This window comes from Zootoca vivipara, chromosome 4, assembly GCF_965207765.1.
Source record: "Zootoca vivipara chromosome 4, rZooViv2.hap1.1, whole genome shotgun sequence".
Classification (NCBI taxonomy): Eukaryota; Metazoa; Chordata; class Lepidosauria; order Squamata; family Lacertidae; genus Zootoca; species Zootoca vivipara.
Window position 1 is genome coordinate 72,521,583 of NC_142587.1, and position 23,395 is coordinate 72,544,977.

Below are 23,395 nucleotides of genomic sequence, written 5' to 3' on the forward strand. Positions count from 1 at the left end.
AATGTATCAATTCATAAGTCTGCATTTCATTTCCTTAACATACAGCTTAAATGGATACTGCAAGTCCTCAGCCATCAACCCTACGCTTTCCATGTGATATGAGAATCTTGTCTCTGCCCTGTGTTCATACTTTCTCATATAGCCAAGGAAAGGAACCTGCACAATCTCTGTTTGCCCAAAGTGATATTTTAGTAGCCCCCTGTGCAGCACACACACACACACACACACACACACACACACACACACACACACACTTTTCCAAAAAGGGAGAGGGGTTCAAAATACCGTAGGTTTGCAACATGGTGTGGAGGACTTGTGGTTCGAAGAAAATAAGTAAAATTTGTACCAGGCATCCCTAAGCCTTTGAATGCACTAAAATAGCTCTTTGAAGCCCACACTTGAACAGGAAATAATGATAACCTACCCCTCACCCCTTCAGCTGAGCCCAGTACTTGACCTTCCCAACAAACTACCCAAAGTCTTGTCACCTCTTCAGAGTCATTAGAATTATATATTAAAAATCAGCATTAGAAGACAGAGCAAGAGTCAGTTTTGAGGAGACCGTCTACATGTTTATGGAGAAGTTTGTGAAAGCCTAAGGGCTGGATACTTTTTATTTTATTTTAATGGCAGATCAGTTCCTCTGGAGCTGCATGTATCTGAAACTAGAGGACCTCACCATCTAGTTGTGTGCTGCCTTTCCATAATTGACCATGCTCAAGGCAGTTTACAACATGAAAATAGTTACATAATTACAGAAATATAGCAAAAGTCGCAAGCAATAAATAAGAGAATATAATAAATAGACAATAATGTTTTGGTGTTGTTTTTTTAAAAGCTCAAAGTAATAAACTTAAGTCTTGGAAGGCTTCTAGGATGATAATAAAATGCTGTTGCATATGGAGAGCCTGTGTGTGTAAAGCAAGGTGTCAAGCCAGGACAATGTCAAGCACATTGAAAACCGCATGATCCAATCACGGACATATACTCTTGATCTTTGGAAAGCCAGGATGGGTGGAGACGGCTTGAGGTAAAACTGAAACATTGCTGCTATTATAATGTCTTAATCTGTGTTGTAAGCGGCAAAACACTGAGAAGGGTGTGTATGCTGTGGTTGCTGTTTCAGTATTGGAAATTGGCCTCAAGTGGTAGAAACAGTGCATAATTTATTGGTTTCAATCCAGCTAAAATTAGTTGTGACTAATGGTGCACTTCCACACATGCTTACTTAGAAGTAAGTCCCACTGTGTTAAATGGAGCCTGGGCAACAGGCTGCTAAGCGAAGATGTGCTCTTTTGGATATCTGGATCCCAATACAGTACCTATATCCAAGTGCTCCCTGATAGAAGATCTAAGTCCGAGAGTGTATTTCACAGCCCGAACTGATGCTGCACCCATGGAAAGCATACAAGTCCCTCTTTAATACTGGACTTTATTTTAGAGGCTGATACAACTGACTGTGAAAGAAATAGTACTATTTGATGATAAATATAGAAGGTCTGACTAAAGCAGTGTGGGCCTTACTTCTTGAGAACTTTAGATAAATCTGGAGACCATTTTTCATTCCCATCTCTTTTATTAATTTGTTCTCTTATTTTACCACTTCTTCCCTATGGTGAAAGTCTGTTGAAGATACCTGAATTTAGTTTTATGAGGGGAGTGACTGAAAAGAGATTATACCTTAATTGCTGTAAACTGAGTTACTCTAATAGTTGCTTGTTTGTTTTTTAAGATACCCTCAATCTCTTACCCCCGTATCTCACACATGGTATCTCTACCTAGTACTTTATCCGTCCTCTTAATGCAGCTAATGAAGTAATCTGTTTCTGCCCAAATTCCCTGTCACAAAATGGCTTGTTGTCTTTAGATATTGCAACTGTCGTCATCTTGCACAAATACTGCTACTCTTCTATATTTTGAAGCATGTTATTGGAGACTGGAGAGACCTAAGATGATATCCACCATTAAAGGTTAAGGGACCCCCTACTGTTAGGTCCAGTCGTGGACAAATCTGGGGTTGCGGCACTCATCTCGCTTTATTGGCCAATGGAGCCACCATTAGCTGTGTTCTAAACAAACCCACTAAAACCAGTTGGTCTACTCTTAGAATCATAGAATTGTAGAGTTGGAAGGGACCACCAAGAATCATCTAGTCCAACCCCTTGCAATGTAGGAATCTTTTGCCCAACGGGGGCCTTGAACACATGACCCTGATATTAAGAGTCTCATGCTCAACTGACTGAGTTGTGCCAGGGACTTAGGCTGCATACACACTAAGCTGTACCTTTGAAGCACATTCCACACACACACACCCCCAAAAAAGAATTCTGGGCACATTGGTTGCTGGGAATTGTAACTCAGTGAGAGGTAAACTGCAGTGCTTAGAATTCTATGGAGGGAAACACACTTTGAATGTGCTTTAAAAGTATAGTGTTTACGCAGGCTTAGTTGAATATCGCTCCTACCATTTATCCCGATTTTGTTCAAATGTCATTACTGATTATATCGTTTGTGAAGAGGAGAGGGCTGGTTCACAGCTCTGTTGTTTTTTAATGTATGTATAGAAACCACCAGAAAACATCTGCAGGGTTAGTACATCAGCTACAAACATAAAAGGAAGTGGTTAAGTGAGTAATATTTAAACACAACACCTTTCTTTGTTGACAGAAAGCCTGCCTTGAGCTCTTTGAAGGGCTCAGTGGAAATGAAAAAAAAAGATGAAGATGCATCTCTGTCTTGCTTCTAGAGTTGCATCTGAGTGTCCAGTTGAAAGGCCTTTTGATAGAAATTCCATACTTTCTGTAGTTTTGGATACAGGTAGGTAGTCGTTTTGGTCTGACGTAGTCAAAACAAAATAAAAAAATTCCTTCGAGCAGCACCTTAAAGACCAACTAAGTTTTTTATTTTGGTATGAGCTTTCGTGTGCATGCACACTTCTTCAGATACACTGAAATAGAAGTCCCCAGATGCTCATCTGTAGAGAAAGGGTGGTGAGGGGTATCACTCAGAAGGGTGGTGGACATGGGTGATTGACTGACTGATAGCTGTTGACGATTGTAAACGACTGCAAATGGTCTTGCATGAAAAAGCAAGGGGTGAGATGGCTGAAGATCGCTTTATCGTGTATAATGAGATAAGAATCCAACGTCTCCGTTCAAACCAGGTCTCTCCATGGCTTTAAGCTTGGTGATAAGTTTTGGATAAGCGCTGAAATATTCTAGCCCAGGCATGTCCAACAGGTAGATCGTGATCTACCAGTAGATCACGGGACGTCTGTGGTAGTTTTGGAAATATTGCAGTCTATTTTGTAGACCATACGTAAGTCCCACTATGATGTGTGTTTGATATATATCCAGTTTTTAGCAAGTCTTCAAGCACTCACAACATTTATCTGGTAATGCACCAGATGATACATTAAAAACTGAGGGTTGTATCCAACTTTAGCCCCACCTACAGCAAACATTTAAAGAACTACCCTACCACTTTGAACCGTCATGGCTTTTCCCAAAGAATCCTGGGGTCTATATTTGATAGAATATAGAAATATAGAATATAGAAAGGTGCTAAGAGTTGTTAGGAGACTCATGTTTCCCCTCGTTGTTGTTGTTTAGTCGTTTAGTCGTGTCCGACTCTTCGTGACCCCATGGACCATAGCACGCCAGGCACTCCTGTCTTGCACTGCCTCCCGCAGTTTGGTCAAACTCATGTTCGTAGCTTTGAGAACACTGTCCAACCATCTCGTCCTCTGTCGTCCCCTTCTCCTAGTGCCCTCCATCTTTCCCAACATCAGGGTCTTTTCCAAGGATTCTTCTCTTCTCATGAGGTGGCCAAAGTATTGGAGCCTCAGCTTCAGGATCTGTCCTTCCAGTGAGCACTCAGGGCTGATTTCCTTCAGAATGGATAGGTTTGATCTTTTACCAGTCCATGGGACTCTCAAGAGTCTCCTCCAGCACCATAATTCAAAAGCATCAATTCTTCGGCAATCAGGCTTCTTTATGGTCCAGCTCTCACTTCCATACATCACTACTGGGAAAACCATAGCTTTAACTATACGGACCTTTGTCGGCAAGGTGATGTCTCTGCTTTTTAAGATGCTGTCTAGGTTTGTCATTGCTTTTCTCCCAAGAAGCAGGCGTCTTTTAATTTCGTGACTGCTGTCACCATCTGCAGTGATCAAGGAGCCCAAGAAAGTAAAATCTCTCACTGCCTCCATTTCTTCCCCTTCTATTTGCCAGGAGGTGATGGGACCCCTCACAGAGCTACAATTGCCAGTGTTCCCAGAGAAGATGAATTCTTTGTTAAACCATTCTTTCAAGGTCACCCTAATGTCATTTTATTTGTACTCCAGTAAGAGGCTTCATTCCACTATAAAGGTCTCTTGTTGTGTGTAGTCCTTTCTATTTCCAGTCTTTGCATTATGTTTCTTTAGTACTGCAATAGAAATTCTGTTGTGTTACAGCAAATTTGAAATCCCAATCCTCTCATATGTGTTGAAACACTGCTAAAGAATCCTGTGTCCTAAACATGTGGAATGTCACATTTTCTGCTAGTTCTTAATACTGTGGTTATATAAATATTGCAATTGCATATGTATTGCATAAGTTTCAATTTCCCCCAGTGTGTTTATCTCCTCTAAAAAAACCCAAAAATCCTGGAATGGAGAGATTTCATGTCTCCCTCAACATCTCCAATGCTTCCAAAAGTTATCAAGGAAGGACAGAGAGATATAAGAGAAGTAGAATTGTATCCAACTTCTGGTCTGTGTTACACTCTTTATTGCTGTTTTCCACTAGGTGGAAGCAGTGGTTCCCTGTCTGAAAGCAATGGGCTAGAATATTTCAGCGCTTTTCCAACTCTTTCTGCCACTCCCATTACTCAGGCTTGAACTGACTGCTCCTCGCCCCAGCCAGCTTGGCATGCTCTATCCATTTCAATTGCGTTTTTTCCTGGTTTCCCCCCTTCCACCTTCCTTCTCTTCCCTGGTTTCCTCCCGCACTGCAGCTCATTGCAAGCCTTTCAATCCCCTCCCCATTTCTCCTCCTTCCCTCTCTCACACAAACAGACAGACAAACAAACAAACAAACAAACAAACACATGCACGCATACTTGCCAGAGGGATGGTCTAATAAAGAGCAAGAATGTGCCCCCAGTGCCCAGAGGGCTGCATGAAATTAGTCTGGGGACTGAGTTCCAATCTGCCTTCCAGGCAGAATTGTACAACACGCACATAGAGAGAGTGGGGAGAGCACATGGCATATAACTCAATGGAGCTGTGAACACCTCAGCCCATCCCCAAACTTCTCTCAGGCATTCATACGGTAGATCCAAGCAAGATTAATTTGCAGTCCAGGGCCTTGGGGAGCAGAGAGGGGCAAGCAATTACAATTGCACTGTGTCCTTTTCACATCAGGAAGAGGTGGGAGGGACTGCAGTTTCACTGTTGAAACTTCATGCAGCTCATCCATTCTGCTGGGCACTACTGCCCTTTGGTTTTAAGTGCTCTTGTGTGTGTGTGTGTGTGTGTGTGTGTGTGTGTGTGTGTATATATATATATATATATATATATATATATATATATATATATTCATTTCAGTACCCAATATGCCTCTAGAAAACCTCTAAAAGGCAATAGCAGGTGTGGTGAACCTTTGGGCCTCCAGATGTTGCCGAATTACAACTCCCTGGCCATTGGCCATGCTTGCTGGGGCTGATGCAAATAGTGATTGTTTATTTGCTACAGTTGACAGCTAAATGGTTTGGCCAACTAACTTAATGGGGAGAAATTTCAGACTTAAGAGTCATAATGGATAAATAAATTGAGTTTAGTCCTGCAATTAATAAATTAGCTGAGTTTTGTTTTGACTTATTTGTTAATTACTGGAAACCCTTGTTAAGTAGGACACCTTTTCTTCTTCTTTTTATTGGAATGTAGCAGGAGAACCAGTGAGCACCAGTGAGTATATGCAGGGCTTTTTCTCCAGCCGGAACTTGCCGGAACAGCGTTCTGGCACCTCTCAGCTGGGCCCCAGAAGTGGGGAGAGAAATCTGACCAGCCTCAGCATAGCTCCGCAAAGCATTTCCAGCCCAAGAGGAGACCCTCCTGGGAGCCAAAAGGGAACATCCTCTACACTACTGGCTCTGGAGAGGGTCTCCTCATGAGTTGGAGGTGCAATGGGGCTTTGCTGAGACTCTTCAGCCTCTCAGCTGACGCACAGAAAGCTGTGCCTCCTCTAAACAAGCCCCCAGCTGCTCGGCTCACATCAGTGGGAGAGGCATGGGTGGGAGCTCGTTAAGTTGTTCATCTGAGGCATGGAAGCCCCCCTGTGCTTCAGCTAAGCAAGCCCCAATGCTGCTCTGGCTCATGTGAGCTAGTGAGATGACGGTGGGGAGGGTGGGACCTCGTTAGGCTGCTCAGCTGAGGCATGGAGGCCTCTCTGTGCCTCTGCTGAGGAGACCCCAATGATGGGGGCTCGTTAAGCTGCATGGAAGGCTCCCCTTGCCTCAGCTGAGCAGCCTCAACAAGCCTCTGGCTAATGAGGAGACTGCCCCCCACCTGACCCAAAGAGGCTTCCGATTCGTCGCGCTGGTGAAGTTGGACGCAGGGACTTCGTGCTCTGAAGTCCCTGGCTTCGTGGAGGGGGGGGAAGACCGCAGAGCGAGCGGACTCCCCGAAAAAACACCGAGTAGAGAGTCTCGGTGACATAGTGCCCAGCTGTTTGTTCCGAACGCGAATCCTCTGCTGCCCGAGAGCTCAGTAGAGCAATCGAGAGCCAGCGGAGTGGAGTCGCGGGAGCCATTTTTGGGTTTCATCTTACCTCCTTGAAGTGAAGCTCCGAGTCCTCAGCCTGCAAGCGGCGGATTCTTCCAAGGCAATAAAAGGCAATAAAAGGCAATAAAAGAAGGCAATAAAAGACTTCTTCAAAGTAAGTTAAATCTCTATTCGGATCTTAAAAGTTTTAAATTTGAAGATAGGAAGAGATTCTAAAGTAACGGAAGCCGATCTCTTCCAAATGGACAATCGGGAGGCGCATTAAATATTCCCAAGCCGAAAAGGGAAAACTTCTTTCAAGATTGCGGACCCGAGAGAAAGAAAGACTTTTCCAAACCTCCCCAGCCCGCCCGGTGTCGTTGCCCCTTGAGGTTCAGCAGCAACAAGGGGGAGGACGTTTTGACAGCTATCAAAAGCTGTCAAATTGTTAAAGGGCTAAGAAAGACGATTTTATTCCTGTGAATTGGAAAAATTGATTCAAAAGGTTTTAAAAGGATTTAAGCGGACTGTAAATTTGAAATCTGATGAGGTTAAAGACAAAGGATAAGAACAGCCAAGATGGTGCCGAAAACGTTGTAGAGAGGAATTTTCCAGTACCCTTCTGCCCTTATCTCTGGTCTGCCTGTGGTCAAGTGAGCTATGAAAACAAAATTCTCTCGAGCTTTCCAGGAAGCTGTGCTGGGTTATCTACAAACATGGGAAGATATCTACAAGGAAAGGCAATGTTTCAATCCAACAGAAAAGGAGAATGAGGTGCAAGAGCAAGATTTAGAGGACAATTTTGATTATGAGATTGTGTATGAGGAGCAACAATTTGAGGACAATTTGGAGACTGATTCAGACTATAAAAAATATGTGTTGGATGATGAAAAACAAAGATCAGAACAAAGAGATGAGGCCGACAAGGAGAAGCAAAGTGAAGAGAAGATTGATGGAAGTGAAAATCCTGGAGAGACTGAAATGTTGAATGATGTTAGTGAAGGGAGGGAAAGGCAGAAAGAGGGAGGAGCAGAGGTCTGGAAGTGGATGTGGGAAAGAATTGGTGTGGGGTAAAAATTTTAGTTTAAGGTACTGTTTTTGGTCTATGAATAACGGTGTCGGAATCTTGGCCTGTTAAAAGGATATGCTGATCCAATTGGGAGGAGGGACATTGGGGGGGGGAAGGAGAGATTTTTATAGTTTAAGGTTAAGAGCTTTCTGGAGGGAGTAAAAAGAATGGCTGAGGAAATATGCTTAGAGTCTGTTTTTGAATAATTTTGGTGATCAGGTGTTTGGGTGGAAAACTGCCTGTCTCCCCCTTCTTACTCTTGGTACCCAGTGGCAGGGGGTGCCTTGAGGGGAGAGGGAAGGGTGGAGGGAAACCCAGACACAAAAATGGAACCTTTTGACTGCTGGACTCCTCGGGCTACCCCAGTGGCAGGGGGGGGGGGCTCAGAGGGGGACAGCATGAAGAAGGAGGAGGATTGTGTTAATATTATAAGAATAAGATTCTGAATTGGATTAGAAAACCCGCCATAACTATGTAAAGAGGTTGGGAAATCCAGGAGGAGGAGAGTCGTGGAAGCCATTAATATTTTTCTTTTTTCCTTTTTTTTTCCTTCCCTTTTTTTCCCCTTCTCATATTTTTGCTTTTTTTCTCTCTCTCTCCTTTTTTCTTTGTTTTTCTTTTTTCCAGTACAGTGAAGAAATAGCTGGGGGATAAGCCAATCCCCAGAGATCCTCCGCCTTTGTCCTCTCAGTGGCAGGGGGGGGATGAGGGGGGAGGAAGGAGGGGGGAGGTCAAAGCCAGCTTAAAATGGACCCCTTTGTTCCCCAATACCCATGGGGCTCACTGGTGGCAGAGGTGGGCTGGTGGGTGGAGGGAAAATGAAGGGACAGAGTTTATGTTGTATACTTTGTATGTGTTTTTTTTTCTTCTAAAAATTAATAAAAATTATTCAAAAAAACAAAACAAAGAGATCTTCTTTGGGCTCTAGGGTGGGTCTTCTGAGGGAGGTACATTCTGGCACATTTTTCTCTAGAACCGTGCTTCCCAACATGGGGCACATGCCCCACAGGGGCGCAATTTGATTTTTAACGGGAGAAATTTGAGAATGAGATATTAACAGTGAATGGCCTTTTAGGCTTCCTTCACATGAATAGTTCATATTTTGGTATGAGCTTTCGTGTGCGTGCACACTTCTTCAGATAAGGTGCTACTGAAGGAATTTTTTTATTTTGCTTCGACTCAGACCAACACGGCTACCTACCTGTAATGAATAGTTCACTTTTTGAATAATAAGAATTATATGTCACAGAGGGTGAGGCATCAGGATTTTAGAGACGCTTAGGTGGGGCATGGCAAAAAAAAAAAAGTTGGCAACCACTGCTCTAGATCTAGAAAATAAAGCCCTGGGTATACAGTATGTGGAATTTGAACTCTTCATTTTCCCACTTCTCTCACAATTAGTATCAGATTATGGGACTATGAGTTGAGCATAAGAATTCTGGGCAATAAAGGAAGCTAAAATTGAGATGAAACTGAAATGCACAAGGTTGTGATGACAGATTTTATTTTCATTATGCAGTAGAGCTATTCTGAGAGAGGCGAGGCCAGTCTGGATTTTGCTCTAGGCACTGACCCTTCAACGTGGCTCATTTAACCAACACACCATTCATAAAGTGAGAGTAAGAAGGGAGAAACCCAAAGGCGGATACAAGAGGGGAGGGGAAGAGGAAGGACAGCAAAAGATCGAGCTGGAAAACCTGGAAGAAATAATGAAAAAATGTTAGCAATGTCTAGCTGTGACCATGTCTATAAAATTCCCGCCTCTCATCTGAATGGAAATGAAGAAAGAGCAGGTTACCCACAGGGGAGCTGGCACTGGTTCCCAGAAATGTTATTTATAATAATTTTGTTCCATCTTTTCTAAAAGGAGAAAAATAAGATCCTGAGCAACTATAAAAATCCCTGGAAATGTAAAAAAACTATATTATACAATAAAAGGCAGATAAAACTCACAAAGAGAATTAAAAACCTAAAAAAGAAGAACATGAAACAGTCCATAAAATTAAAATACAAATGCTTTTTGACCCAATGTTTTCATCTGTCTTTTTAACTCCTATCCAATAATTAAATCAGTCTTCCTAGAAGAAATGTGAAAGCAAGGAACCCTAAACAAAACAGTACTAAAAACAGTCTTGTATAAAATCAGTATAAGAACAGGCCTAAAAATAAAGCAGGAAAACAGTTTGTGCCCAGTTCTAAATTCACTAAAAGTCCTACAAGAATTATCTCCTGCTTAACCTCAGTTGGAAAAGCTAGAGAAGAGCATTTGGTCCTAAGGACTGTGCAGATGTGTGTGAGAGAGAGTTAGGGGGCGTGGGGGTTGTACTGGATTCATCAGGGTTCAAATTGCTGGAATAGCCAGGCCAGGTTCTTGATGATGACCCCCAAAGTATGAGAGCAAATGGGTGTGCCTCCCTCCCTCCACTGGGCAGCTGAGAGAAAGAGCCATGCCTGATTTCTGCTGGAATCCAAGGCTGTGGCTGGGGGAAGCAAGACCCTCTTGGGGTGTTAATACTATGAGCTCCTCCATTGTAGGCTCAGGTAGCATATGCGTGTAAATAAACCATAGTATCATCAAGACACCAGTCTCTGCTGTCCCTCATTCCAAGGAAGCCGAACCCTGGGCTCAGAGATTGGGGTGGCATGCAACAATTTTGCAATGATCACTCTCTGTTGATGACCCTCAACATCTGATTCTCAGAGGCTCACTGCATCTGAATTTGTAGTGTTTATTGATATTAAATCAATAATTTAAAGCAGGGATGGGGAACTTGTGGCCTTCAGAAGGGTCACATTTCCCTGTCCCCGGTTTAAAGTTATGATGCACCCTTAAGACGATGAGGAGCCAAAGAAATTACAGTTAACATTTACAAGCCTACCTGAACCACTTTTATAACGTCAATTAGTGTGTTGAAATCTCAGGAAATTGTAGGTAGAAGCTTATTGTTTCAGCTTGGCATTTGCAGTTGTTGTTGTTGTTCTAATTGAAAAATTCCTGCCAGTGCCTATGAACTCAAATGCTACCCAGTTATAAAAGTTGGACTGTAGCAAACACAGCTTTTACACTTCAGCAGTGGAACAACTTGGAGGGGTCAGTTGAGGATGTAAGCAAACAGCTTAGGAAAGGAGCTCCCGGCTTAGTGGCTGCAGCATCTAAACCTGTCCAAGAGACGTAATTCCCTCCCGACAACCCCTCCCGAAAGGAACAACGTGCAAACAGAGGCATTGAGCTGTATTTGCCAGATGTGTTCTTAGTAAGGTAAAGGTTCTTAGTGAATTGGGCCTTCCATCAGTCTCTGGACAGTGGACACTTGAAACACAGAAGTGTCTCACCTTTAACTATACACACACACACACACACACACACACACACACACACACACACACACATATATTTAGCTCTGAGAGTAGACTGTAGAGGAGTAGCCTTGTTAGAGTGTTTATACACTCCCACTCCTTGGCTCAGTCTGACAGCAGAACTACAGGGAGACTCTCTAGGCAGTCAGGCTATGTGTGTCCGAGTGAAAGGGTGGGGGGTCATCCTGAATTGACCTCCAAATGGAACACCGGCTGGTGACGCTGCTGTTTTTCCAAGCAGGTAAGTACAAAATAGATGCCAAGCTATGTAACTGTTGACCTCATAAAAACACCTGTGCTTTTGTGCCCTCCTTAGTACAGAGGTTTCATTACTGGGCTTTACACCATTATTATCGACCAAAGCAAACAGGTGAGTAAGCTTATCTTTTTCATATTGTCATCATCGTCCTGGAACTGTGCTTTCGGTGTCTGATTTTAATGATAACTGTGCATTGTTTGAGCATGTAAATAGTGCGGGCGAAACATGTTCCACTGTGTTTACAAGTCTGAAAGTTCATAAGTCCCAAAGTTTACAAAGTATGATAAAACTCCTTCAAATAGGTGGACTTATTTCAGTGCAGTGGGATTTGCACCAGGCTGTTATTAGACACTGAAAAATGCTTCAGTGGAATTAGGTCAATAGAATGGCTTGGTCTTAGGTGCTTTGGCACATTGCCAGGTGTCTTTCTCATATCTGAATGATTGTCTTTGTTCATGCTGTAACTATCTGTTTGCCTCTTCCCCGTACAGTACTTTAAACAGCGAAATGTGAATAGGTAGTTTTTATTCATCTAAAGTCCAGGGTGGATGGGAAGGGAGGAGATAAAGGTCTTTTTATAAGGCCCCACTACAGAAGCAGCACACAGCAGAACCGAAGCATGTGAGACCGTTATTGCAAGGCCTTTTAATTATTTGAGGACGCCTATATTACTGCAGCTTAATGCCTGCCAGTGTAAATTTAATCATGCCAGGAAAGTTGAGATCATAAGATCCCACCCCAACTGCCAGGCACATTTTTGTAACTATTTTGCTAACAGGTAGCGTTAGAAGAAACTGGGCCTGCTGGGCATTTAAAAAGCTTGTTCAACTTTTCTTAGCAACATGGTCTTGGCTATTTGAGTCGGAAAGAACAATTTAATGAAATAGTTCATCAGGTAGAGAGGGAATGCTACATTTTTTTCAGAATGCATACTTGATAGCTAAGGAATGTATTGAAAAACAACAGCCAGTCTGTATTAAAACATTAGTCTTCAGTTTGAGGGGTTTTTTTTTTTGGCAGTTGTTAAATGTCCTTGTTAAATCATCCTGAAGTAGACGATGAGGCACACTTCATTTTCCTCAGGTTTATAGTGCAGAGACACTTGTGTTTCTGAAGCCTGTTTAAGTCTTGGATTCAGCAGAATGCTTTAACTAAACATTAAAAGCCTATGCAATATAATACAAATATATAGATTAAGGGGAAAACTCTAAATAATGTCAAAGAAGTTCTGTAGAAAAAAATGATGCTGATCCTGATAACATTTAGACATATCTGATCCAGAATTCTGTGTGTGCATATATAGAGTGCCCTAATACAGGCATCCGCATTCCACTTGTGTGTGACTACATTTGTGCAGGTTGCTGCAAAATAAATAAATAGATTAGCCTTCCCTTGCACTGGGCAGTGGCCCCAATCTAGGGGAGGCTTGGGGCAGGCCGGGCAGCGGCCCCAGGCAACTCCTTGGCAGCAGCCCCAGCAGTGCTTGTGAGTCTCTTTCTCTTTCTCTCCTCCCTGCACACCCTCCCTATTAAAGTGGGTTGCTTCCCACTTTATGCAAGTTCACTTATGTGCGCAGGGCCCCAGAACGTAACCCCCACATTAGTGGGGGGACACCTGTACATTTAAGTGAAGGGAGCTAACCTGGAATGTCATTTTCAACTGAAATAAATGGGAATGCAAGGCAGACCCTTGGTTGCAGAAATGATGTGTGTAGAGTTGTATAACTCTTTGTGAGCAATAGTGCATTTTAAAATTATTATCAATAATACATACATTAATTCAGAATTGGGAAAGTGTAAAGATGGGAAACCAGGATTTTGAGTAATGGTTTTACTCAGATGCACTAAAATTTCACTTCTGCCTTTGCAGTTTGGAATAGTGTTCTTGGGAAGAACCATTCTGTACACAAAAGAGGCCTCCTTGAGTTATCTGGAGCCATAAAGTGTGGCACAGGACGATTTCCTTTGGCATATTTAGGTTATGGATGCTACTGCGGCCCAGGAGGAAGAGGATGGCCGAAGGACAAAACAGACTGGTAAGGACATCAATGACATCCCCAAGTGTCATTCTTCAATTGAATTCATCCAACCTTATTTAATACCCTTGAAATGATGGCAGGTTTAATTTGTAGAGGAGAAACTGTAGGAAACTATATTGTGATTAGGGATGGGGCAGAAATTTAATCCCATTCACATTTAAAGGTGAACCTGCCAAATTCACGTATTCCAAAACAATACAAGAACCAAAAACACAGCTATTCTTCAAAATTCTCACTGCTCTGAAAATTGCAGTGCCTTTCTCCAGCCAAGTAATGTCTGCAAAAATAATCATGTACTGGAGTAAAGCATCCATAAAATGCATATATTAGTGAAAAATAACATACAAAAATGCATTATTTTAGGGGAAATAGTTTTGCATAAATGTGCATATTATGCAAACTTACATTAAGAGGGAAAAATGCACTAAAATGATGATTAATTTTATTGAGGACTTCAAAAATTGGGGGAAATGTGCAGAACAGAGCTTGAGATTTGAAAATGAGAAACCAAATTTGACAGATTTGCCCATCCCTAATTGTGATAGCACAAACCAGTAACAAATTCACATAGTGGTGGTGAGTGAGTAGTGAGAATAATAGGTAACATGATCAGCACATAACAAAACCTGCCCTTTATTATGCCAGATGACATTACCATGTTGCTAAGTTGAGAGAATGCAGCGAGAGAAAAGGAATGTTGTGTGCCCTCTTTTAACTTGATTTGGAACCACTAGGCTTTCACTAGAGATAAATTTGATTTCTTTTTTAACCCTTGCTTCACTGAGTGAAGTGGTAGGTGTAATATTTGCATGCACTATGCTCTTGTTGTTTGTTTACCAAATGAATGATTCCAGAGGGATATGTATAATGTAAAAACTTAGTGGGCTTTCCCTGAAACACTAGAAGTATTTGAAACAATACTGGAGAGTGACTGTATAGCTGAAGAATTTACTTCTGTATTGGCACATGGCTCTTTTTAAATCTTGGATGGGCTCACAAAATATAATGGGTACAATTCAATCTCTATTGCTTTAAGGTGCTGTCATGAACATGACTGCTGTTATGGCTTCGCGGAGGAACAAGGCTGTAACCCCATAATACGTAGATATAAATGGACCTGTAATGACAATACTGTGGTATGTGGTAAGGTAACAATTTTAAACTAATTGTATTTATCCATTTTATCTTGATAAGCAATGCATGATCTAGTGCAGGGGTCAGCAACCTTTTTCAGCTGTGAGCTGGTCCACCGTCCCTCAGACCATGTGGTGGGCCGGACTATATTTTGAAGAAAAAAATGAACGAATTCCTATGCCCCACAAATAACCCAGAGATGCATTTTAAATAAAACGACACATTCTACTCATGTAAAAACACCCTGATTCCAGGACTGTCCCGGGCTGGATTGAGAAGGCGATTGGGCCGCATCCGGTCCATGGGCCTTAGGTTGCCTAGCCCTGATGTAGTGTTAGGGTCTCCTCAGAGTAGACTTAAATCCACTGATTTCAATTCCATAGTTTAATTACACACAGTGTGAAGCAGTGCTTCCTTTTTCTATGCTGCATCTTTCAGCATTCGGGTTCATTGAGTGCAAGTGAGAGGAAGAAACTTATCTCTATCCACACCCTATCTCTTTACACGGATTCTACCCCATGCATAATTTTATACACCACTATCATGTCACTTACTCACCCTTTTCTAGACAAAAAAGCCCCAAATGCCTCTCCCCATATGAACATACCCGTCAACTCCCGGATTGAAAAATCTGGGATCAGCAGCGGCACGGCACCGGAAGTCGCTTCTACTCATGTCCAGACATGCGCAGAAGGAGTCTTCCTGGCCGGCAGGAGCTGCTTTGAAAATCCGGGGGAATTACGGGGTATTTTGCCATTCGGGATAACAGCGGGAAACGGCTTTAAAAACAGGGATTTCCCGCGAAAAATGGGAGACTTGGCAGCTATGCATATGAATGACCCAGATCCTTCAATCATCTTCAGCATGTGCCTCCTTCTTCGTGCCTCCTACACAAGAGGTCGGGAGGGTGGCAACATAAGAACGGGCCTTTTCTGTGGTGGCTCCCTGTTTGTGGAATGCTCTCCCCAGGGAGGCTCACCTGGCGCCTTCATTACATATCTTTAGGCACCAGGCAAAAACATTTCTCTATAACTAGGCCTTTGATTAATTAACATTCTAAGGCTTTTTAAATGTGTTTGTGGGGGGGAGTTATTGGTTTGTTTTTGTTTTATTATCTATTTTGTATTCTCATTTTTTATTTTTCTATTGTGAACTGGGATCTTTGGATGAAGGGCCGTATACAAGTTTAATAAATAATTAATATAGTGTAGTAGTAGTAATAATAATAATAAATATTCTGTCCATTGTGAGAACTGTACCTATCTGCTACTTGTTATTGAAACAAAATAAAAAAATTCCTTCCAGTAGCACCTTAGAGACCAACTAAGTTTGTCATTGGTATGAGCTTTCATGTGCATGCACACTTCTTCAGATAGCAACTACCTGTAACTACTTGTTATTGTAACTGCTTTCAGAAATATGAGCCTAAACTTTAAGAACAACTTACTTATTTTGATTTATAGTTATATTTCCTTCCTGGTCTATCACGATTCCCAAAGCACCTGCAATGAATAACAAATGCCAATAGACATTAACAATTTGTGGCTAGTTATTTCAGTTTGGTGCTCTTATTCTGTTTTAACTATTCACCTGGTTTTTCTCTTTTTCAGATACAATGTTAGACAGATGTCAAAAAATCATATGCCAATGTGACAGAGAAGCAGCCAAGTGTTGGAGATCTGCCCCTTTTAACCGACGCTATGCCTTCTGGCCAAATTTTCTGTGTGGCCAAATTTACCCTGTATGCAGTTATGGGAAATGTAGGCATTAAGACTATTTTTTAATGGAAACCTTCAGTTTCTTTCCTCTTTAAGCTCTCTATACTTTGTACAACATTCAACTAGACTAGCAGCTTCTGAATTGTGTATGTATCTTCGGATTTCTGGAAATGTCAGATTAAACAATGACCTCTATACCTGTTGGTTGCACAGATTCATAGGCTTCTTGTGATATCTTGTCATGGAAAACATACCCTACAAAAGTGTTTTTGAAATGCCATGCTACGATCTTTTAAAGAAGTGGTACATACAGTAAGTCCGCATAAGTACAGTGCATTTGCCCAAACCATCCTGGACATTCACAGGTTCTTTGTGGTTGGTGGTGCTGTGTTCCCTATACAGTGACAGTCCTATGGAACAGGAAGTGTAAGAGAGATACGGTACTCTAAGGCATGGGTAGGCAAACTAAGGCCCGGGGGCTGGATCCGGCCCAACTGCCTTCTAAATCCGGCCCACGAATGATCCAGGAATCAGTGTGTTTTTACACGAGTAGAATGTGCCCTTTTATTTAAAATGCATCTCTGAGTTATTTGTGGGGCATAGGAATCCGTTCATTCCCCCCCCCTTCAAAATATGGTCCGCCCCCCCACAAGGTCTGAGGGACAGTGGAGCAGCTCCCTGCTGAAAAAGTGTGCTGACCCCTGCTCTAAGGGCAGAAAGGCACCATAAGATTGCTGAACACAGCATATAACTTTTTTTTCTGATAAGAGAACAGGAGGTTCAGCCATCTTGGCCACACACTGGCTTATTGTGTCTGGAGAAGATATTATGCTCAGTGCAACAACCCCCTTTCTATGCTTTAATATAGTTTTCTTTTTTTATTTAGTAGTGAGGATTTATTTTATTTTTTGAAAAGGATGCTTATTTTATGACTAAGCTGTAGTCACAATTTGAGGCATATATTCTAAAAGGATGGTAAAGCATTTTTATTATACCATTTTTAGGTAGACTATAGAAAACACTCGAACAACTGACATTTTTGCTTACATTCAGAAAACTATATCGTCGGTGGCACACCTGGCAATTACTTTAGCCATGCTGTCCAAGTTATGCTGTGGAGGAAGAAAAAAGATTAAGTAAATAAACAATGAAGTAGAAGATACGACACAATATAATGCAACTAAGTATTTTACAACCAATTTTTCACAATGTACATTTGAAGCACATTCAAAGCATATTTTTCCTATCAAAGAATTTTGGGCACTCCTAAGGAAGTTGTGTTTCAAATGTACTTTAAAGATATAATGTGTACGCAGCCCTGTATGATCACAAAGTTAATGTAGTAATGTGCTTGAGCTGTGCAAGCACTTCTGATTATTTGGATCCACTGTAGGTTGGCCAAACCCTTGCCACAAATATAACATACAAGAGCGGCACAAAATTCATGTTAATGTAGAATCATTTCTTGTGTTTACATTGGCCTTGTTCAGCTCTGCACCTTGAAGGGACCTTTTATGGTTGTTTTATGGGCCCTAAAAGAATTAGAATGGAGACAGTTGTAGCAACTCAATAACATCCAGATGGATTTAAATAGGTGGCAAGCTTTTTAATCTGACTGTTCTGTGCTACACTTTGTTTATTAGACAGAGAATCATGCAATAAATCCTTGAAGTCAGAGTCATTGTAGCAGGCTTTGTGCTGCTATCAGCTCTAACATCATCTCAAGGACTATAATCTCAAAAGTTTTCACTCAGATTACAAACACCTATTGGTTTCACTGTAGCTACCTTCCAAGTAAGTATTTTTAGGACTGCTGTCTTAATCTTCTCAGTGCAATTCAACTTCTTCCTTGTGTATTTGTTCAATCTGCTTCAAGAAACTCACTGTGCCTGTTTATAGAACGTTCAGACTATTTCCTCTTTAAGGGGGCTTTTGTTGTTGTTTTTGTGGTGTGTGTGTGTATACACATAGAGAGAGAGAGACAATTTGGCAAAACAACCACAAATGCTTTGAAGATCGCTGAGTATACAGATATATACAGATAGCAATTGTGGTGAACTGTTTATTTAATAAGAAAGCATAGTACTGTACAGTGGAACCTCGGTTTATGAACACCTCGGTTTATGAATTTTCGGTTTATGAACACCGTGGACCCATCTGGAACGGATTAATTCATTTTCCATTACTTTCAATGGGAAAGTTCGCTTCAGTTTATGAACACTTCAGTTTATGAACAGACTTCCGGAACCAATTACACCCATGCTTCAGTTTATGAACGCTTCAGTTTAAGTACTCCGCGGACCCGTCTGGAACGGATTAATCCACTTTCCATTACTTTCAATGGGAAAGTTCGCTTCAGTTTATGAACGCTTCAGTTTAAGTACTCTGTGGACCATCTAGAACGGATTAATCCACTTTCCATTACTTTCAATGGAAAAGTTCGCTTCAGTTTATGAACGCTTCAGTTTATGAACAGACTTCCGGAACCAATTGTGTTCATAAACCGAGGTACCACTGTATGTCTATACATAGACAATACCAGAGAGATGCGACTGCAGATTTCCTCCACCAGCTCTTCTCAAAGCCCAACCTCACTGCTACCTTTATCTGCCAATAGCAATTCCACAAGGCTATAGTAAATGCAGGGACAGGACTGGAGGCCTCCACCACTGGCTCTGCTGAGAGACCAATTCCATCAGGCTCCCCCTTCAGCTATCACCTATAAGGAGTTATTCCATCCAAAGGTAGCCAATATGGGGCCCCCAAGTTGCTGGGCTCCCAATGGTTGAAGTCCAGCAAATTCTGGAAGGTCCTTGTATAGCAACCTTGAAGCTTTCTATCATCAGCTATCTTGAAGGTATAGCAATGGGAGAAATTGTGCTGCAGAGACTCTCTGTTGAGAGACTAGCTTCATCTGCTGAAATTTCCTCTTCTACACCATGCTTAAAGCTGTCCCCGTCCCCACCCCCGTTTTTGTTTTGGTTTTTTTATTTTTTGCAGCTGGCCAGTCTTTCAGAAAATGAAGTGCAGAGATTTGCTTGTATTGTTGGATATATCAGCACTGGCAATCTCTCTTAGATCTCTTTAGTTCCCCCACCCTGTGAAAGGCCCATATTCTGTTTGTTTTTGCCTGTGGCCTACTGGGCAATGCTGCAGCCAACTCAGTTTTCCCTGTCCCAACCCACCCTCCATTGCTTTGGCTGACTCAGGGTTCTTCCTTCCCCCTCATGACTATGTGTTTCCCCCCTCCCTTTGTTGTGCCTCATCCCTTTGACTCCCCCCCCCCCCGGTTGTGAAAGGCCCTATTCTGTTTGTTTTTGCCTATGGCCTACTGAATGGTGCGGCCTACTCAGTTTTCCCTGCTTGGCAATGCTGCGGCCTATTGAAAAAGCTGGGCCTTGTTGCTGCAAAAGGACTGTTTTCAGTTGGTTGCTGTGGAATTTTGTGATCTCATCTGGCGGTGTAGCTTTGGAGGCGGCAGGGTGTGATATGCCTTTCTATTGGATGCTGCTGGAGTTTTCAGAACTTCTGGTGGTGACGTCTAATTTGGGCACCACTTTTTGTGTTTAATCATTATTTTAGGTGTGAAAGGTATGTTTTTTTGGAAATTTTTTAATGCCAGATCCCTCTCTGATGGGCATGGAACGTTGTGGCCAAATTTGTTGCATTACGGTTCAGCAGTTACGGAGAAAGGCTGTGACCTCCGTGTGCGCAATGCCTACATTTTTATATAGAGAGAGATAAAGCTTGCTTTTCTGAAAGCATTTGGCAACTGATGTGCATTGCATCTACAATTTTGGCAAAACAACTGAGCATTTTGTTGTCACCATACCTTGGTTCGATGTTGCTTTAGCACATGGAAGGCACTTCCTCAGCTGAGGAGTTAAAACTACTATTAGAACTAACATGCCTCCAATGCCAGCTGCCACCACGCCAATGATTGTTCCAATGGATTCTTCTATGCCAAACAATCCTGAGGGGAAATGCACAGAGGCATCAGAAATCAATCGTCTTGAATATAGAGAATTTTAAGGAAAACTCAATGCACACTGGCTGGAAGAGGCTGCACTGAGAGATTGAGGGGGCAGCTTTGGATCTTTGTTTGCTAAAGCTGCGAGAGGAGCAACAAGAGACACTATTGGGATGTAATGCTCTGCATTACAGACTAGACTATTTTATATTCAAAATGACAAAAATATCTCCCTAGGAAAACTGAGGACATGCATAGCCTAGGGGCCTTTTTAAAATAGAGCGAGAAAGCCTAACACACACACACACACACACACACACACACACACACACACACACACACAGCAAGAACCAATTGTGTGAATTGGAACACAGTTTGAAGAGAGTGTGACTGAAGTGGGTTGGTAGATTATGAGTAGCTAACTCCACCACTGTTTAACATTTATATTGTGCTAACACTAAGCCCTGTTTCTATACAAATAACGTAGAATGTAAGTAAGCTGTCCCCATTCCAGGGGCTTTATAATCTACATTAAACAATCAAAACAAGCATAGGACTGATGAGCATTTACTGTTCCCAACCCAAATCTTGGGGAAAGCCATCTAATTCAGATTTTAATTTTATCCTGACTTGTTTTAAGAGGTGATTTAATTATTGTTTGATTCTATATCAATGTTTATATTTGATGTTAGTTGCCCTGAGCCTGGTCTCGGCCGGGGAGGGCGGGATACAAATAAAAGGTGGTGGTGGTGGTGGTGGTGGTGGTGGTTGTTATTCCTGTTAAGAAACTATAAATATTAGGCCTGTTACATTTCCCTGGCAGAAAACTCTGGCATACAGAAGATCTCCAGCATGGCTTTAGCCTTATGGCCTGTGCCTTCCCATGTTTTCCTAGCAAGGTAACACAAGTACTACCAAGGTTTGTACTGGGAGTGGAGGTGAGTCGGTTGGAATTGCCATTTAAGTATCACACACACCCCTGCCAAAAGAGGAAACACATCACCACAAAGGACAAAAGAAAGTAGACCTGCATTAGATGGTAACGTGTTAGTGTTTATGTATATATGCAAATTTATAAACAAGTGCTATAACTGTAGATGTTTTAATCTGTTTAATCTGTTTTAGAATGTTCCTGTTTTGCTTTTAAAAAATTGTATATCTGTTTGCCACCCTGGGCTATAAATTCAATAAATAAATAATTTGAATAGAAATACAATGCAGCTCACTGGTAGGGGCTGAGAGATTACTGTGGGAAATTGCAGTCAAACATAACTGCACACAAGTGCCATTTAGTGCTTGAAGGAGTTAAGGTTGTAGAGCTGTGCTCCTGCACTCAACTAGGTCATGCCCACTTTTCTCTGGTTCCTTTTCCTCACTCTCTCTTCTGCCATGTGAACTCACCACAAGAGGAGCTCACACCATGTGCTCGGTAGCTTTTCTGTATTTTGTAACACAAGATATTTCTACTTGTGTTCTTCTTGTTGCTGCATGGAATAACACAAGAAACTGACCATTGTTGGAGTTTTGTAAGTAAAGTCTTTTAAAACTTATTTAACAATGTGACCTGTTCATTGCAAGAGGGGTAGAAATGAGCGCTGTATGCAACTAAAGGAGATATGAAAAGAGTTTTGTGAGTTTAAACTGTGCTGCTGGGGGCTCTCCCCTGCTGGAAAGTGTGTTAAGCCCCAGATTTTGTATTTAGGAACTCAGCTGATCCTTTTACTAATTATCCTCATGTGGGGTCAGTGATCTACTTTCCACTGACATAATTATGACCACATGACCTGTGTGCTTGCTCATCTGCTGTCTACGTGCGAACTGTTTATGGACAGCCTCAAGGCTCCTGCTTAACCTTTGTATAGATTTTGTTGTCATCTTTAAACTGGACAAATTAAGGAAGCACTTGAAGGAGGGGAGGGAAGTAGATGATTAGAGAAAGGGTGGTGGTTCTAGATAGAAATTGCATGCCAAAATATAAGGAAGTACCAGAAAGGGGTGCTAGTAGTAGTTGAACATACAAATGGAGAAAAGGTGGAGAGCTCAAAAAGTAAGGCTTACCGGTATATCAGCTTGAGGCAGAAAGTGTTATCAAGTCACTGCAAAAGCTTATGGCATCTCTACGTTAAAGTTAGATGCTGAAATATTGTGCTAGAGCAACTCCTCTCTGAACACAGAGGGATATAAAATGTATAGGATTTGTGCAGAACACCTGATTTAGTAAACATCCCCTTTACCAATGGAGCCCTCCTGTGAGGAGGCGTTCAGAATATTTGACAGAAGAGTCTCAGCACTCTCACCAAGCTACTATTCCCAGGGTTCACTGATGGTGAAAATAGTATAAAATGACTATTAGGTCTAGTTTGGGTGTTGATGGACAGATTAATATACTGTAATCACAACACTGGGGGAGAGAATTGAGCAGGAGGTACTTTTTGTCTTTAATTTCTGCCATTAATTTGAAGTGAGGAATGTCGTTGCGAAGTGTTCCGCTTCTGAAAAGCAGCCACTTCATAACGATTGCATATTCTCATTACTGTCAAATGAAGTGAGATGGATGAAATTAATCGGGCTGTGGCTACATTACTATGCCACCCTGATCATATTTTCAGAAAGGTTGGAAGAGAAATTCTAGGAAGAGATAACAAAAGTTCATTTGCTGTTATTTCCCTAACAAGTTTTCTGCTGTGAAATCAGTGCCTGAATTCCTGAAGAATGTGTGCGCTAGAGCAAGTTCACACATGTATGTATACTTCACTTGGGGACTGTGGCATATTTTAATTAGAGGTGTTTTGATGTTATTGTGTATTTTAATTAGGGGTTGGTTTTTATAGTTGAAAACTGTTTTGGCATATTAACAGTAAAGGGGTAAAGGGACCCCTGACCATTAGGTCCAGTCGTGACCGACTCTGGGGTTGCGCGCTCATCTTGCATTATTGGCCGAGGGAGCCGGCGTACAGCTTCCAGGTCATGTGGCCAGCATGACAAAGCCGCTTCTGGCAAACCAGAGCAGCACATGGAAACGCCGTTTACCTTCCCACTGTAGCGGTTCCTATTTATCTACTTGCATTTTGACGTGCTCTCGAACTGCTAGGTTGGCAGGAG

The 23,395-nt window shown here is 41.9% G+C and overlaps 2 protein-coding genes across 6 annotated transcripts in view; one reads left to right on the top strand and one right to left on the bottom strand.

Annotated features, from left to right (window-relative positions):
* Positions 1 to 625: 625 nt before the first annotated feature.
* The window catches only part of LOC118085263 (uncharacterized), a 28,711-nt gene continuing 5,941 nt past the window's right edge, over positions 626 to 23,395 (bottom strand). The window contains exons 3-5 of one of the 4 annotated variants that reach the window (XR_015949793.1): positions 20,156 to 20,296; positions 17,371 to 17,435; positions 626 to 4,431 (exon numbers count right to left, since the gene is read on the bottom strand). Coding sequence is in view for 2 of the 4 variants with exons in the window: in XM_088668792.1 (XP_088524918.1) it covers positions 20,112 to 20,296 (185 nt within the window). In the remaining 2 variants the exon portion in view is untranslated. Of the gene's footprint in view, positions 4,432 to 9,306; positions 9,515 to 17,296; positions 17,436 to 19,976; positions 20,297 to 23,395 lie in introns of those variants that run through there. The other 3 variants (XR_004692615.3, XM_035115726.3, XM_088668792.1) reach the window with 3 other exon arrangements.
* On the top strand, positions 10,880 to 16,520 carry LOC118085264 (phospholipase A2). 2 transcript variants are annotated; one of them, XM_035115728.3, is made up of 4 exons: positions 10,880 to 11,415; positions 13,303 to 13,468; positions 14,508 to 14,614; positions 16,216 to 16,520. In XM_035115728.3, the coding sequence occupies exons 1-4, from the start codon at positions 11,376 to 11,378 to the stop codon at positions 16,374 to 16,376; spliced, it is 474 nt and encodes a 157-aa protein (XP_034971619.1). In that variant the 5' UTR covers positions 10,880 to 11,375; the 3' UTR covers positions 16,377 to 16,520. The 2 variants fall into 2 exon arrangements, with proteins under 2 accessions (XP_034971619.1, XP_088524920.1); XM_088668794.1 differs by having other exon boundaries at positions 10,893 to 11,415; positions 14,508 to 14,607.

Excerpts from the sequence above, each read along its gene's own strand:
- LOC118085264 (XM_035115728.3), top strand. The coding sequence starts at position 11,376 with ATGGAACACCGGCTGGTGACGCTGCTGTTTTTCCAAGCAG. Across the intron at positions 13,469-14,507 it reads CCGAAGGACAAAACAGACTG|GTGCTGTCATGAACATGACT; the intron begins GTAAGGACATCA and ends TATTGCTTTAAG. Across the intron at positions 14,615-16,215 it reads TGACAATACTGTGGTATGTG|ATACAATGTTAGACAGATGT; the intron begins GTAAGGTAACAA and ends TCTCTTTTTCAG.